This window comes from Colius striatus, chromosome 1, assembly GCF_028858725.1.
Source record: "Colius striatus isolate bColStr4 chromosome 1, bColStr4.1.hap1, whole genome shotgun sequence".
In the NCBI taxonomy this organism is placed as follows: Eukaryota; Metazoa; Chordata; class Aves; order Coliiformes; family Coliidae; genus Colius; species Colius striatus.
Genome location: NC_084759.1, coordinates 198,495,127 through 198,511,394, shown reverse-complemented (window position 1 = coordinate 198,511,394; position 16,268 = coordinate 198,495,127). Strand labels below are relative to the sequence as shown.

Below are 16,268 nucleotides of genomic sequence, written 5' to 3'. Positions count from 1 at the left end.
TTCTATGAAATGTAACCCATTTGGTTATTTAGTACCCCTCATGATCCACTATATGAGATATTACTAAATAAGCTGTATTCTAACAACCCCTTAAATTAGTGACTATGCATGTATGAAGTATAAGTACGGAGTATATAAAGTACTTTTGTTTTTTTAATATTTATATTTGTCCATTGATGATCTAGAATGTAACAAACTCAAATGACTAATCTTTTTCATGAGCTGTGAATTTTAAGTTTGACTTTGTGAGAGTATATATTCTCCAGTGGAAGTAAGATGTTTATCATGTCTTAACATAAAGTCTAGAAGTCAAGGAAGTGCTTGACTGGAATAAACAAGTAGCTCATTCGGTCTGCCATTCTGGCACCAAGAGTGGATAAGACCAAATATTTCAATGGAAGACACAAATCTTCACAATGTTGACATTCTAAATTGCAAGATACTGTCCCTTACAGAACTCACACCTTGAAAAGTGAAGATTAATAGAGTTTATAAGTGTATTTCCATAAATTGTAAAATACATTTCTTTAATTATCTTTACAATTTGAGAACAGAGGGCTTTAAAGATATATTATCAACTTGTGTAAAACAATTTCTCCTTTCCTTCTATTTCATTAATCAGATGGGAAAACTTGACCATTTCAGTACAGTAAAATTGAATTTTCCTGCATTTTGAAAGAGGCAGAGGGTCTTGATCCATCTTCTGGGTACTGGGGTCTTTTGTCCATTCTACTAACTGAAAGTATTCACCAAGAATGGCCCTTCTGCCACTGGTTTGGAGCCACTGTTGTCTGTGAAATCTGGAGTGTTTCTCTTTCACTGATCTAATGCGATATCTCCTCACCTATGTATTTGCCAACCTTGGCAAAAACTTATTTGATTGAATGTTCAAAGCTGGTCCTGGATTTTGACCAAAGACTTAGTTGTGATATATTGCATCTCACCTTGTGCAGTGACCATAGCAAGATATTTTTCTTCGGTGGAGAATATTAATTGGAGCTGATTACTACTATCACCTTCCTAATTTTCTCTGACTAATATTCTCTTAATTTCCCAACCACTCTATGTTACACAAAGTAAAATAATGAAGTAGCATGCATAAAATCTCTAATGTTAAAACAATTGAGTGATCATCAGGACTAAATCACAATCTTCTTGTTTTTATTGCCCAGTGGAATCTACTTTCTGACTAATGTTCTGAAGGTGTATGAGGAAAAATGAATACATTGTCATGTTGCATTGTGTGTATTGGAAGTGGTTCTTCACACGTTGAGTAGCAAACATACAAAATTGATTGCTCAGATGGTGTTGCAGATGCAAGAATTTTACAAGGACTCAGAAGCAGGCTGGACAGGTACTTGAAAGTGATACCTACTTGGGGGTTACAAAATAGACAGGCTACAACAGGATCAGGAAATATCCTGAGCTGAAAATAGATGGAGGGAAGGGGGAGCACTAAGGGTGGGGAAGTATCATGTATAAATGTTCTATTCTTATTTTTTTCTTACACTTACTGTTGAAAACAGAGTACTAGACTTTATGAACTTTCAGGCTTGCCACTACAAACATTTTTATATTCTTGTTTAAGTAAGGAGTTGTGTGAGAGGATTTTTCTGGAACAGGAAATGATTGTTGAAGGTGGAGAAACCCCAGAACTGCTTAACTGTAGTAAATAAGTAATACATTTTGTGATATGTATTTCTAAGGAAAGCAAACTGAGAGAAAACTTTAATGCTGAAAGAAGCTCAAGTGTGATTACTTTCTAAATTACTGACTGTCTAGATTTACAGTCTTGCTTTTTTAGCTATTCCATTTCATCTTATATTAAAATGAGGAATAGATTTGCATTGTTTTCTTGGTGATTTCTTTTGGTAATTCTCCAAGTACATACAGGAGGCATTTGCTGATCTAGTTGCATATATCCTATGTCTTACTTTCTAAATCCATAGCAAAAGTTAGATACCATAACCGACACCACACATAAACTATTGATAAAGAAACAATTAGCTGGAGCAACTACGTCTGCTAAAGATATTGCTCTTTTTCAGAAAGGAGATCGTTAATGTGGACCAATTAAAAGAGGTATGGTCAATTTATAGTTAATGAGTCAATTAAATGACTCATAATATTGAAATTTAGTATGTACATAAGACATTTACTTTAATTTGGGTTTTTTTGTTTGTTTGGTTTTTTTCTTATCCTTTGTTAGGATTGGCCTTGCATACTGGATTCTTATCTTTTTATTGTTTTGGGCTTTTTTTATGTTTATACAAGCACTTCTGAAAAACAAGAATTTAGATGAGGTGCCTCTAAATGAACAGAGATGCCAAGGTTTGAGTGGACTTTTGAATTAACTCACTTTGCACATCCTGGCTGCTAGGGCTGGGTTATAGCTTGTAAATTTCACTGGAAATAGCCTACTTTCTTTTCATCCATAAAACTTAAATTTACCTCTGGCAAAATTGTTGTTGCAAATCGAGTTTTTAAAAAAAGTTACAGTTATCAGTGTTATTGTTCTTAATACGATGAACAGTAAAGTTGATGTTGAAAATTATAACTGTCCTTACAAAATTGCTCTATTTAACATTTAGAAGAACAAAATTCTGCTGCAGTGTTTTTCTTTGCATATTGCAGTGTTTATACAAATGATATCAGCCACAGACTTGTATCAGTGGTCTGAAGTAATTACTTACTGATCATTAGAGGGATTACAACCCACAAGCTTATAGATACTCTGGAACTTGTGAAGAAAAAAAATGCTCCCTCTGAAATAAAAAATGCTTTTTGCCTTCTCCGTGTTTATTAGTGGTGTGACATGATGGCAGTTTAGCAATAATTTTCTTGGTACAAATGTTTAGTCATTTTTGTTCTTTTTTTGTTTGTTTGTTTCTTTTTGGCATTAATGGCACTTCTGTTGCTATGTGTCTTAGTCAGGCACATGTCTCCAGAATAAGAAAAGCCACAGTGTATATATATATATGTGTCTTTGATTTTCCTGAGTTCCAGAGAAATATGACTATTCTGTGTGTCTTAGAAAGGGAGTGGTGAGACCAGATCCTACATTGCATATTACACAGAAAGAATTAGCAATGAGCTCTTTCTGAGTCTCAGTAGGAGCACAAAGAAGCTGTAGTGGGACTAAGGGTCTAGACAGCTGATCTCATGGAGAATGGAGGATGGTCAGCACAGCACAAGAATGTTCGATAGCTTGTCAATTCATGACCCTAAGATCTAAGAGACTTCCATTCCCCCAGACAAAGGTTGATCCCCATTAATATGAATAGTTGAACTTCATTTGACATCAGTTGGTCCTGCGTCTGAGTGCAAGTACATTATTCCCCATGCCATTCATTAATGCAGGTCACATACCTCAGCTGAGCAGACAAGGGAAGCAGAGTTTCCAATCATCATTGTTGTTTTGCTTTTGCAGTACTGTGTGAAGATAGTCAATAGATTTATTCCTCTGTAATCATGTTCCATGCTTGAGTATTTTTAATATATTTGTTGTGTTTTGTAAAGTTCATCTTTACACTTGTGCCTGTTTATGTAAAACTCATATGCTATGTCAGGTAGCCCATTTGACTGGGTAGAAAGAAGTATATAATGTTTAAATTAGTGACAATGCTAACTATTAATTAATATAATCTGATTCTACTCCTTATTCACTTTAAGTCCTCCTATAATGACTACTGAGTACCTTTAGCATCAGCTTTGCCAGTTGGAATAGTAAGAATACATTTCCTTGGCGAAGACTCAATAATATAAATGCTAGTAACTGTATATTTTAAATTGAATATATGAAAGGTATTGTATAAATTTTTAAAACTACATCTTATCAACATTTTATTCCTCTCCAGGGACAGAATTTTCAATTTTGTATTGAAGATTAAAAAAAAACGTACTTAAAACCCAAATATTAATTTGTCCAACAGGTTATCACTCATTTCCTCATTTTAGAAGTGGTTACCATTTAGTTTGATGAAAGACCCACAGACTAAGGCTACTTTTGAGCAACCAATGTCTCGTTTTTCAGGTATTTTCTGTATCAGTCAACAAATACCTAATATTTCTGTTCCTTGTGAAGAAATTGCTCTTCACAGGGTAGTCCATGTAAGGCTTTTGTATAATGCATGCTCAGTTAGTTGTTATATTTGTAAGTTCCAGCTGCAGCCATCACTCTCTAAATCTGTCATTGAAGGATTTTATTTTAAATTCTGTCTGGCTTTGTTTTCAGATGTCTCTGAATTCCTCCATGTGTTGAAACACAGCTGACATATCTACCTCTGTAATTCAAGGGATCAGAGGTTTAAAAGCACTAAAGTCCAGTAGAGAAGAGCTTAAGGAAGATAGTTAATCATGATGATCCCAAGGGGTTTCATAAACTCACATAGGACTCATCTGACATGAAGAGTCCTGGATATCTTCAAGCCATGGTTTCTTTGGGGGCTGCCTGTTTTACCAGGGAGTGGGGTACTCTATAGAATAAGCACCTGTGGTGGATGTTTGCCCACCTGCTCAGCTGTGGCTATGGAAACACAATCCTCACCACCACATCCCTTTTCTAGCTAAGCCAGTATGTAGGCCTCATCCTTTCTAGTTATTTTTCTCCCCATAATCTTGAGAAGCATTTTATGTAGTAAATATGTTTGATACATTAACTTATATCAGAAATATTGTAGCCATCAGTACTAGGAAAGTGATCATCTCACTGTACTAGGCACCGGTGAGGCCTCATCTCAAACACTGTGTTCAGTTTTGGGCCACTCACTCCAAGAGGGACATTGAAGTGCTGGAGAATGTCCAAAGAAGGGCAATGAAGCTGAGGAATTGTCTGGAGCACGGTCTGATAAGGAGAAACCTGGAAAAGAGATGGCTGAGAGAAGACCTTGCTCTTTACAACTACCTGAAAGGAGGTTGTAATGAGGTGGAGGTTAGTGTCTTCTCCCAAGTAACACGTGAATGGACAAGAGGAAATGGCTATGAGTTGCGCCAGGAAAACTTTAGATTAGGTATCAGGACTTTTTTTTTTCACTTACAGGGTAGTCAAGCATTGGAACAGGCTGCCCAGGGAAGTGGTAGAGTCACCATCCCTGGAAGTATTTAACAGATGTGTAGAATGTGGTGCTGAGGAACATGGTTTAGTTGTAGATGTGGCAGTTCTAGGTTAGTGGTTGGACGTGATGATCTTAAAGGTATTTTCCCACTTCAGCAATTCTATGATTTTGCCATTCTACAGTGGCTTCCACATCTTGATCCATCTGGGAGAGAGTAGACTGGCAGGGAGTTGTTGCTAATTTGAACAGAAAAGGGAAGTCAGTCTTGAATGCACAACTGAAGTTTTATCTTCTAGGTGAGCATAATTCATTGGTTTAGTCTGAGTGTCAGCAATCTATCCAGTAGTATTTCTCACCCAACTTCCTCTTCTAACTTCACTGGGGGAATTCTGGAAGAAATCCCCTTCTTGTCTCATCAGTGCAGACAAAAGCATTATTTCAAACACAGTGTCAGTAGTTTTCACACTCAGTTCTGTGTTTAGTTCTCATGGGATAAGCAAATCTGGACTGTATGGGTGAGCAATATCTGTCAACCTTGAGGTATTGAATTAAGTTATATGGCTAATACATTATCTGTACCTATTCTGTGTGTACTTCACTTGTCCTGTGCACACCTCACTGTTCTTGATACAGGGGTTTATGATCTCATGAATCAACTGTTGAATTTCAGCAACTTTCAGACAATTTTACAAAATGAAGGCATTCCTGATTTTTTACTAGATTTGTGAGCAGATGGGGTAGACATTGCCCTCATCAGAAGAATCCTTGGAAAGATAGGAGTGATCATTGCAGAGTTGGAAAAGCCATTTGATAGCTGTCAGAGGCTTAAGTTGATCAGCGGAAAGGTGTTGGATGCTGCTGAAGACCTTCCATATGTAATCCTCTGTGAATTAGCGGTTAAAAGAATTCATAGAAAAAATTATGTTGGAAAAGACATCAGTAGGACATATGGTCCCATTTACAGCTCAATGAATGGATAACTTCGGCTTTGGATCCGATTGCTCAGAGCTATGTCCAGTTAAGTTTCAAATGTCTGCAATGATGGAGAATCCACGACTTCTCTGAGCCCCTATTCCAATATTGGCAATCCTTGTAGCTAATGAAGCCTGCAAACTCCCTCAAGATTGAGACTGCCTGATCTTCTTAGGGTGCAAGTATCTACTAGGGAAAAGTTAAATAGAGGTGATGGTTTACATCCTACCTTTTTTCTATTAATCTTCTGGCTATGGCAACTCTCCAGTAACTAACTAGTTAATGGTCTAAAAAGATTTGCTATTTTTCAGTGAAGTATTGACTCATCTGTGCACTCTGTGCCCTCATTGTGTCCTCACGAGACAAAGGAAAGTTATTGTGGTTTTAAACCAAAGTGGAAATAGTTCTGCATTGAATGGAGGTTGTGATGCCTGAATTCTTGTTTTCTTTTTCTGCATGACTGTTTTAGGTTCCAGGAACTGTCATGCTAGCACCCTTCACAAAGCAACTTAAAAATAGACCAGCAAAACAAATCTGTTGAACCAAATATAAATTGATTTCTGCTGCAAAAGCAGCAGAAGGTTCTTGTAGAGTCTGATAGCAGCATATTTTAATCTTTGAAAATGGCAAAATTGGTACATAGGATTGGTACACAAATTCAGTACTCAGGAGTGCTTACAGCTATGATAACCTGCTGTCTGAACTCACACTGGCCGCATGTTGCTCCTTACACAGCTCTGTGAAGATACTGTTTATGGAAAATGAAACTGTGACTGCTTGTAATATTCTGCAGTATTTACAAGGGCTTAAGTCAAGAGTGAAACACTGGAAGAAGTGGTATGTGAGTCATGGATCTTACCACAGGAATCACAGACAACAATCTGTAGTCCCTGGTGAGAAGGGTGGCTGGGTGACTAAAGCACTGCCTGGATGTAAAGGGGATGTGGGTACTGGTCCTAACTGCTGGTGTGACCTTATGCAAGTGATGTCATCTCCTATGGTAACATTAAAAGAAAATCAATTAACTCCTAATGGCAAGGAAAGAGGATAGAGAATAAAGGCATTAAAGCTTTTAAACTACTCAGATGCTGTGGTGATACCTGAGGGAAACCTGTCAAGAAGAATAGGTCTACATTGTTAGTGAATTGTGTAAGCTTACAAATGGAATGAGTTACAGTGACTTTACTGGTTCCTTGTCTCACATGCTCCAAATGCAGATGAAATCCAACATTTCAAAAAACTGGGAAGAAAGTAAATGTCCTCAGTCTAACAATATAATAACCGGGTTAATGTGCCAACACAGATTACTGCACTGTACACATTCATCTGCATATCATTTTACATATTGGCTGCACAAACTGTTGATCCAAAATTAGTTGGACAATGAATATAAAAAAACGCTCCTCCAATAGTGTTCAAGTGTATTGTCATGAATTATTAAATCAAAATTTGTTGGAAGTGTAAATTAAAATTCTTCTGGCATGTCTCTCCCTATGCTGCAGTTTATGTATTAAAGCCTTGCAGACTGTGCTGTACAGAGTTCACTGACAGTGCATCAAATAATGAGGCCATATGTTGATGAAAGGAATTCTATGAAAATATGCCATCGGATATACAGCATTTGATCAAAGCCCAGCTGTCATATAAGTACACATTTTTAAACCATCACTGAACTGTATTAACCTGAATTATTTTGAAAACTAGCAGATCAGATTTTTACACAGCTGACAATGAACTAATACTGGCTGTTAATGAAGTGTGCTTATCAGGATTAGTACAATAGAAATAATTTTAAAACTGGCTAATTATGTTAAGAAGCCAACTAAAACATGCAGTTGCCTGTACTTAATATTTGAAATGTTCTAGTTTTCTCTGAGAGTCCCATAGACAGCTTTTAGTTACAGCTGGGAAATCCATGAGCTCCTACAAGCTTTTAAATAAAATTCCAAACTAGTTGGCAGTACATTTCTGCTTACATAAGATAGAACTACCTACAATTTATAGCACAATCATGTATTTGCTGTGAGATAAAACAAACTTTATAAATATATTTGTAAATGTGAATCTTTGTTCCTTTATTTCTTCCAGTTTTGAGGGGACTTTGTTTTGGGTTTTTTCTGGTGGAGTATTTTTTTAGTAACTTCTGCTGGCTTTTGATGGTATGGATGTGATGGTTAGCTGTGGGCAGAATCAACATATTTTTGCATGCACACAGAATTGTCTGGCTAGTGGTGCCTCTGATGCATGTATAACTGAAATGTATCATATATTTTTGTATAGTATGCAATTAATGGATACAATTAATATGTATAGTATGCAATTAATGGAGTCACACAACAGGAACTGGCTTACGTAAGGATTGTTTGGATCAAGTACAGAAGGGCATCTTTCATTTATACTTGAATCTATAGATCTATTCATGCAGACAACTCACTGACTATGCTTTCAGAGTATGTACTATTATTTACCTTGCTGTTGTGTCGTGTCTAGAAGTAAGCCTGGAGTTGATTCATGACAAATTTCACCATAATGCTACATTTTCTTCCCATTAAGCTGAGTTTTTAACAAGCATGTAAAGTACATAGTAGGGCAAGACTCTGTGTAGGTAACTAATCTGTAAAATACCCCACTGACAGTAGTTACTGGTGACCATTGAAATACCAGCCAGCCCAGACCTCTGATAGTTGATCTGTCGCTGCTAGAGGACTCATGTTCCAGCCCTGCAGATGTTGGAAGGCTTCCTATGAAAGGAGGTACAGAGAACAATTTTTCCATTGAAAAATACTGGCAAAAATTTGTAGAGGTTAAAAGAGACTTTTAAGTTGACCATTGTAGATATATGTTTCTTCCAGCAAAAGAGTGGTAGCTGCAGGGTCAGTGATTTAGCTGGCTTGACAGTGCTGCCTGGGGTTAAATCAGGTTTCAGGAGGAGAAATGCAATCCGTTAGTGTTTCAATGTTCAGGCAGGTCTCCCCAAAATGAGGATTTCTTTCCTGTGATGGCTGTCATGACACTTTTCTGGCTTTTCAGTATTTTCTCAACAGCAGGCCAAGGCAGCTCCAGAGGCAAAGCTTCCTGCATGCATTCTCTCCCTGTCTGCTTTTGCAGAACTGAGCCAAGCCACCATAAGTGCTGCAGGTGGTGACAGACATTTTAGAGGAAAATTGTCTGGCTCTCTTCAAAAACTTTCAGGCATCACGGTACTCGGCAGGAAGCGGTTTTCATCTAGTCTACCTTTTCATTAATGTCTCTAGGAATTTTTGTGCTACTGCTTTTTTCTTTTCTTGGATATCAAAGCTGTTTTACCAAAAATACCCACAACCCTCTTAAGCTGTTTAAAGTGATTCTAAAATGGATTTTATGAGGGATTTTTTTTCTGGCTTTCTAGGGAAACATGCTGTATTTAAAATAATGTAACAGAGGTTTGGCTTAAGGTTCCTTTTGATTCTTATGTGTTGCTAAATGGTATCATACACTGCTTTCTTCTTTGGATTGTGTTTTTGATCGTTTTCTGTATTTTTTTAATGATCAGACATGTAGAGTGTTCTTATGTACAGCCTTCAGGAATCTGTTATTACCAACATAATATCTAAAGTCACAGTTCCTTCCACCAAAAATAAAGGAAAAGAAAGGAAAAAAGTCTGAATGCCTATGAATCTAAACTTTAGAGTGAAATGCATGTACATATTTATGTGTGGAAAATATCAGTGGTACATCTGGCTGGCAGGACATCTGAAGTATCTCTCAACCTCCTCTTTGCAATATCATTATCAGATGACAAGTTGCTTTCCATCCCACCCGTTTTCTTGGACAATTGACATTGTGCTTCAGAAACAGTCTTATTTTCTTCTTTTAAGAAGATGGAGTATGCAAAAAATTGGGGTTAGAGAGTAGCATTTGTTTTAGTGTCAGTCTTGGATTTATGCATTATATGTCCAAAAGATACGATGCCAGAGATAAAACTTCTCAGAATCACTGTTTCTCGTGATGTATAACGTCTGTGTCCACAGCTGTCTATGTGTCGCTTTCTGAAATAGTTACTTCTATGTCTACGTGAAATCTTTGGGTGTAATCCTGACCCCACTGACACTGACCTGAAAAATATCCTGATATCTTTTGAGGATAAAATGCTCATTTCCTATGTGTATAATTTTAGATGCCCAATAGTATATTTCATGGTCAGATAAGCTCCTCATAGCAGTGTGACACAGACATAAAGGCTACCCATTCTTAGTGGTGTTTATCTCCAAAGAGACTACATGCCTTTTATAAATACTTCCATCAGTAGACCAGCTTTAGAAAGATTCAGAGAACTATAAAAAATAAACCAAATAAGTGAGTTCATTCTTCTCTCATGTTTCACTTCCTTATTCACCATTTTTACTTTAACTTGGGTTTATCTTAATGAACAAAAAATCCAATGTAATCCTCAAACATATTTTCTGCCCATTGGAGAGCTCTATTTATTATCAGATGGTTCTCTGCAATAAACCCAGATTTTTTTTTGCTGACTCTCTGTTACCTCAGTTGCATCCTCCTTGTCTCTCAGTCTATCTTTCTTTACTCTATTTGACTCTTCGCAGATGGGAATCAGAGCAGATATTTGTCTTGCCTTCCAAATTACTGGTGTTGAATAGATAGGGTATAAATCCTGTGAAGAGCTCACTAAAGGTGAAGTCTGTAAAGCCTTGTAAAACTCATTATAAGCTGGGTTATGCTTCGTATGAGTCTTTACTGTTCATCTGGGTATTTAACACTAGAAAGGTCTGCTTTATGCCAGGACCTTATCTAAACTAGATATATTAAATCAAATAACAAAACAAAACAAATCCCTGACTGTAGGCTCATGTAATTTTTCTTTAACTGCACCAAAGTCTTTTTATTCACTAATTTTTGCTAGTGTTGGGAAGTGATGTAATACTGATCTGAATCTTTTGTAAAAAGAAGTGTTTTTCAGAATCCTGGAAGAGAACATTCTCTACACTATAAAAAGTACAAAAGCTACTTAATAAATGGGGGAATAATGATGAATAATCCTGTTTACCTGTTCTTGGATGGAGTTACATTTGAACTGGGATTTCACAATGAAGAGAAAAGGCTCTGCCAAAAAAATACATCAGGAGACTGTCTATCTAAGGGGTACAGGAACATAATTTCATTGTGTTCTAGGTGAATGTCATCTTTCTTGTTTAAGAAGCAAGTTAAAAAGGTTAAGTAAGTCTGGAGATTTAATTTTATTTTTAATCTATTTTCTTTTATGTATATTTTATTTTATATTTAGTCTATATTATTTTATTTATTAATGTGACTCATGTGTACTTGTAGTTTTTCCCTTTTATTAGCAGAGAATATTCAATATCCATCTCATGATAATAGTACAGTTTTGAACCACATAGTGGACAACCATAGTAATTTTTCTTTTGGAATACATGTGATAATTTATAGGTGAGACCTCTAAATGTACTGCATTGCAAACATATATCCGTATATTTGCAGCTATAGTAACATTCTTTAAATGAATGTACATACATATAAAGTCCATGGACAATATAAATAAAGAGGTAATATAGCTTTCAATAAATCTGCATGGTAGATGAGGTATTTTTTGTTTCTTTTTACAGCTATTTAGTTTTAAATATTTCAAAGCAATATGTTTGTCTAACATACCCCCCATACTACTTGCTTTCTGACTGCAGGAGACAACTTTTGCTCTCTTCTACTCCACAGAAAAATAAAGTAAAACCCGAAGATCTCAGACAGGGATAGATGAGGAGAAGAAAGAAAAACTTTGGCATCAAAGATATAGGTTTACATATTGAGACTACATGATGTAGGTAACTTAGTCTACTTGTGAGTACTTAGTGTCTAGGAGACATTTTTCTATTCTATTCTGGAGTTTTAATTCAGAGATTGCTCTAAATTTTCAGTAGTTTCAATTTGTAACATTACTATTACATTTAACATAACTGAGCCAAACCATTTGGTTAATAACACTTTGGTTATTCACAAGCTGTTTTCACTGTCCTCTTCATCAGAGTACAATATTCTTAATTTTAAAATTGCCTTGGAAAACTAGAGCTGGAAACAGGTTTTAAATTATCCAGCTCTGTATAGGTTTTTGGTGTGAAATTGAACTGAGAGTGACATGAAATACTATTAAAAAAGTGTGTGTTTCCAGATGGGTCACAGTCCTTCCAGTGCTGGACTTCACGACGCCAGGAGAAGTCAGGAAACCTACACAGTAGTTGTGAATGTGAGATTTTGCATTTAGATAGGTTTGAGTTGAACTATCTAAAAAGAATCCTGTAAGCACAGAGCTCCCTACTGTCTATGTGTTTGAGAAGGCTGAAGAGCTCTGTTTATTGCAACAAAGGGCCTGGAATAAATTATGTTTAGTAAATTGGCTCCAGGTTTTCCTGTTTCAGACAGTAGCTGCAGAGCAATCTGTTTTATAGGCTCCACTAAATCTGACCAATTGCAGGGAGATGACACCTCGTTTCAGGAACGTGACATCACGCATGTGCCAGTTACATCCAGCCACCTCTGTCTGACAAGATGGCAGGACACCAGAAGATCAACACTTTGTCTTTTGGCAGTTTTAACCTACAGTTCTTTATGAATTTATGAGCCCCACAGGGAGGTCCTGGCAGGATGGAACCAGGCTCTTCAGCCTCTCTTCAGCATCACATTCCCACCCTGGTGTGGGACAAATAAAAGCTCCTTTATTCCACTGGAATTATCCCTGTTTTGGTGAGGTGTATGCATAACTTCTTTCTCCTGTGGGTCTTGCAGGTGATAATTAACACAGTGCAGATATTTCCCAACTGAAGCCAAGGTAGGAAAGCAGCGTTAGCCTCAACATTTTTCTTGTCAAGCTCCTTTTCCTTATTTATTTTGAATTTGTTCATGATGAGGAAGTTTTAGAGTGTGTTGATGCTTAGCAGAATTATCAAAGAACTAAAAGAAACAGTAATTTTCCCTTCTTTGACAAAACTCTTCTTACTTTTGAGGGGAGGAAAGGATGGAGGAGACAGATTTGCTTTTAGGATTAATATTTTATTTCTGTTTATGGCTCTGATTACTTCTGAGCAGTATGACTATGTTTTTTTTCCTCAGCACAGAACATTGATTGACTTGCATATGTTACAGAGAGGAAGGATATTTCCTGAAGATTAATGGCCAGTTAGTTGGCCTGAAGTTCATTAACCTGAGCTAGTCATTAGACTGCTGGAAGGACTCTGTGTGGAAGCTCAAATTGTATTAGAAGATCATCATAAACTAAAAATATATGTGACAATCTGGCCAGCTTGCAATGAATCTAAGACAAGACAGGGTTGGCTTGAGCTCACAGAACAGCTGCCTTCAGTGTAAACTAACTGCCTTGTGTCAGGAATTCAAGCAAATGGTTTTTCACAGACATTACTCAAATAAAGGGGGAGAGGGAAAAAAAAAAAAAACCAAGATTTCCATTAGCAAAAGAACCCTACATGAAGAATGAGGTTGTGAGGTGTGGCCAAAGGTTCAAGTTTGGTCCTCGTCCTCAATTAAGCAGATGACAGTCCTTTCAGGCAACAGTTTTTTAGTATGAATGGTAGATTTAGTCCTGATTCTTCACTGTACTTTGCCTCAAGAAAATGAGCCCACATCCTCTGGTGAGATCCCTATTGGCTGAGGCCCAGACCCTCAAGCAATGACTTCTCAGCATATTTGTAGTGAGACCGGCTTCCGCTTAATTGCTTCTTTTTGAAGTATAGTTTGTTTCTATCTTCTTGCTGAAGATGAACAGGACCAGTGTCTCTTTTCTTAATATAGTCCTCCCATTCCTCCTCCCCTTGTTTTCCCCTTCTTCTCCCACAATAAATTTCTTTGAGGTGATATAACCCAGTGATAACAGTCAACAGTAGGCCTTCATAGTCAAACCACCACTGGCATGGAAGAAGTAAGGGCTTCCTCTCAGGACTCTACAGTCTAAGAAAGGGAAGGGAAAGATGAACTAATGTCATTTCATGTTTGTTTTCTTTCTTTCTGTGTCATCTCATGAATATGTAGTAACAGTTGGCTAGAAGTAGTGCATTCAGATACTGAATTTGAGTGCTGAGGTAAAGATTAAGAAGAAAGCGACTCAGTGTTCTGTGATAGGAGTAAAGTTTTGGGCATTTTACAAATTGTCTCACTTTCTCTCTTTCCCAGTCATGACCTTCCTGCACCCTCCCTTGTCTTTTGCTATTAGCAGGAGGTCTGAAGGCTCAGAAAGCCCCAGCTTCATCTGAGAGAGTTTCCTCTGGCAGAGAGAACTGACATGAGCTGTCCCTTCATGCCAGGAAGGAGGTAGTGCCTGCATCACAAGGTGCTAAGTTGATTCTGGATACTTCTGCAGTTCACAGAGATGCTCTGGCACCAATGCTGCAGTGAGCTTAAGTGCCAGACCAGTGAAGAAGCTCAGGGATCACAAGCTGTGCTGCATCTCTCACAGGCTCACGAGAAGCCTTTTCCTTCATGTCTGTGCAAGTGCCAGTGGATGTGGGCACTAGGATTACTCTTTTAATTAGGTAGTTTCAGTACTTCTCAGAAAAGAATTTTCATGGCAAGTCATGAGCCATTAATCTCACCACTAACCATAACATTTCCTTACTACTTGATTTACAGCGTTACACAAACACTGACATTTGTCATTTTACTAACTATCTTGCTTGACCTCTGGTATCACACACTTGCAGCGGGGAAGATCTGATCTCACAAATATTTTTCATACTCTGATCTCTGTGATTTATTAACCATGAAATTCTGCCTCCCAGAATTCAGAATGCTGTTTCAAATAATTTCGTATGTAAAAGTGGAGTTATTGGGTTAAAGAGATCCTTTATAACTGGGTACAAATGGGACACCAGGATTGCTGTGACTGCTTTCTGTTCAACTACTGTGGTGGCTTGTGACTTTGAGGAACTATGTTCACTGCAATTTTGTTATTCGGTTTTTGCATGGGGAAAATAAGGACAGTGATAATTACTTTCATTTGTAAAACACTTTAAGATTTATGGAATATGAATGACTGTTATTGAGTAAAAAGTGTTACAAGGCTGGCTTAGTTGCACACTGTGCAAGTCCCATATCAGCCTATTGACCTCAGCATGAACCACTCATTAAAGTTTATAGGACATTTTGGTGGGTGAATTGAGGCAGTTATTCTGCTGTAAATATCATAGTGAAAGCACATTTAAATCCATCAGACATGTTGACTTTTTTTCTCAATTAAAACTAAACACAACTGCTTGATCTATGTACTCACTCTTAGATTGTATGCCCATTGGTATCTGAGATATTACAATTTGTTCTAGTCATAGCATAAACACACAATAGCTGTTGTAGTGAAATAAAGAGTTATAAAACATTAAGACAGACAATGAAGCAGTAGAAACTGACAAGTTTTGTGGTCACTTTTGCATGACAAATGTTCTTTTTGTGGATATGATGTTAATTTAATTTGGACTTAGACTTTAGTTATGCTAGACATCAGTATTTGAAAAGTTTACATATTTTTTCAACCTCCAAGTGTTTAAGTTTAGTAATAAAGAAACAGATTTGCAACATTTTGATTTATACTAGAGAAAAAAATACTTTTGTGACAAATGTATTAAATGAGCTACTTTTTAAAGCTCATAGTAGATCTGGCTTGCTTTCAGAATTATCATTTATAGAATAATGCAAAAAAAATTACAGATGTTTTCTTTTTTCTTCCAGATTAAACTTGGATTGTTTAAAAAGTGGGGAGATATTTCACCATAGTGCAAAAGAAGATAAAGAGGCTAAAATGAGAGTTTCCCAAGTACCACATGCCTGCATCCTGTTATCTTTAGCAATGCTGTTCCTTCCAGTCACTGGAACGTCAAAACAAAATATCCCAAGACTTAAGCTTTCCTATAAAGGTAAACTTTTCAGTATTTTTCCTGATTTTTACCACTTTTGTTTTAATGTGATGTTGCCAGCAGTTCATTTATATTATTAACCAGGAAAGCAAAACACTGTCCTTACAGTTCCCAGAAACATAAGATAGAAGCCTTAAAGATGGATGGATTCTGCTTAGGAAAAGTATTTAGTTCCCTTTTTTTGGTGAAGGGTACGTGTTTCTGAAATTGTTTTTTTTTAAACTGTTACCTCATATTACCTAATATCCAAAAGGATATTAATATACAATACACAAATTAGACGGGGTGTTGTTGCCTAAATATAGCCTTCTAATACTAC

The 16,268-nt window shown here is 36.8% G+C and overlaps 1 protein-coding gene across 8 annotated transcripts in view; it reads left to right on the top strand.

Moving 5' to 3' along the window:
* Positions 1-16,268, top strand: part of SEMA3D (semaphorin 3D) — a 141,637-nt gene that overhangs the window by 29,669 nt on the left and 95,700 nt on the right. For 7 of the 8 annotated variants that reach the window (XM_062019784.1, XM_062019790.1, XM_062019802.1 and 4 more), the window contains exon 2: positions 15,765-15,949. In XM_062019784.1, coding sequence (XP_061875768.1) covers positions 15,765-15,949 — 185 coding nt within the window. Of the gene's footprint in view, positions 1-14,325; positions 14,355-15,764; positions 15,950-16,268 lie in introns of those variants that run through there. The other variant, XM_062019778.1, reaches the window with a different exon arrangement.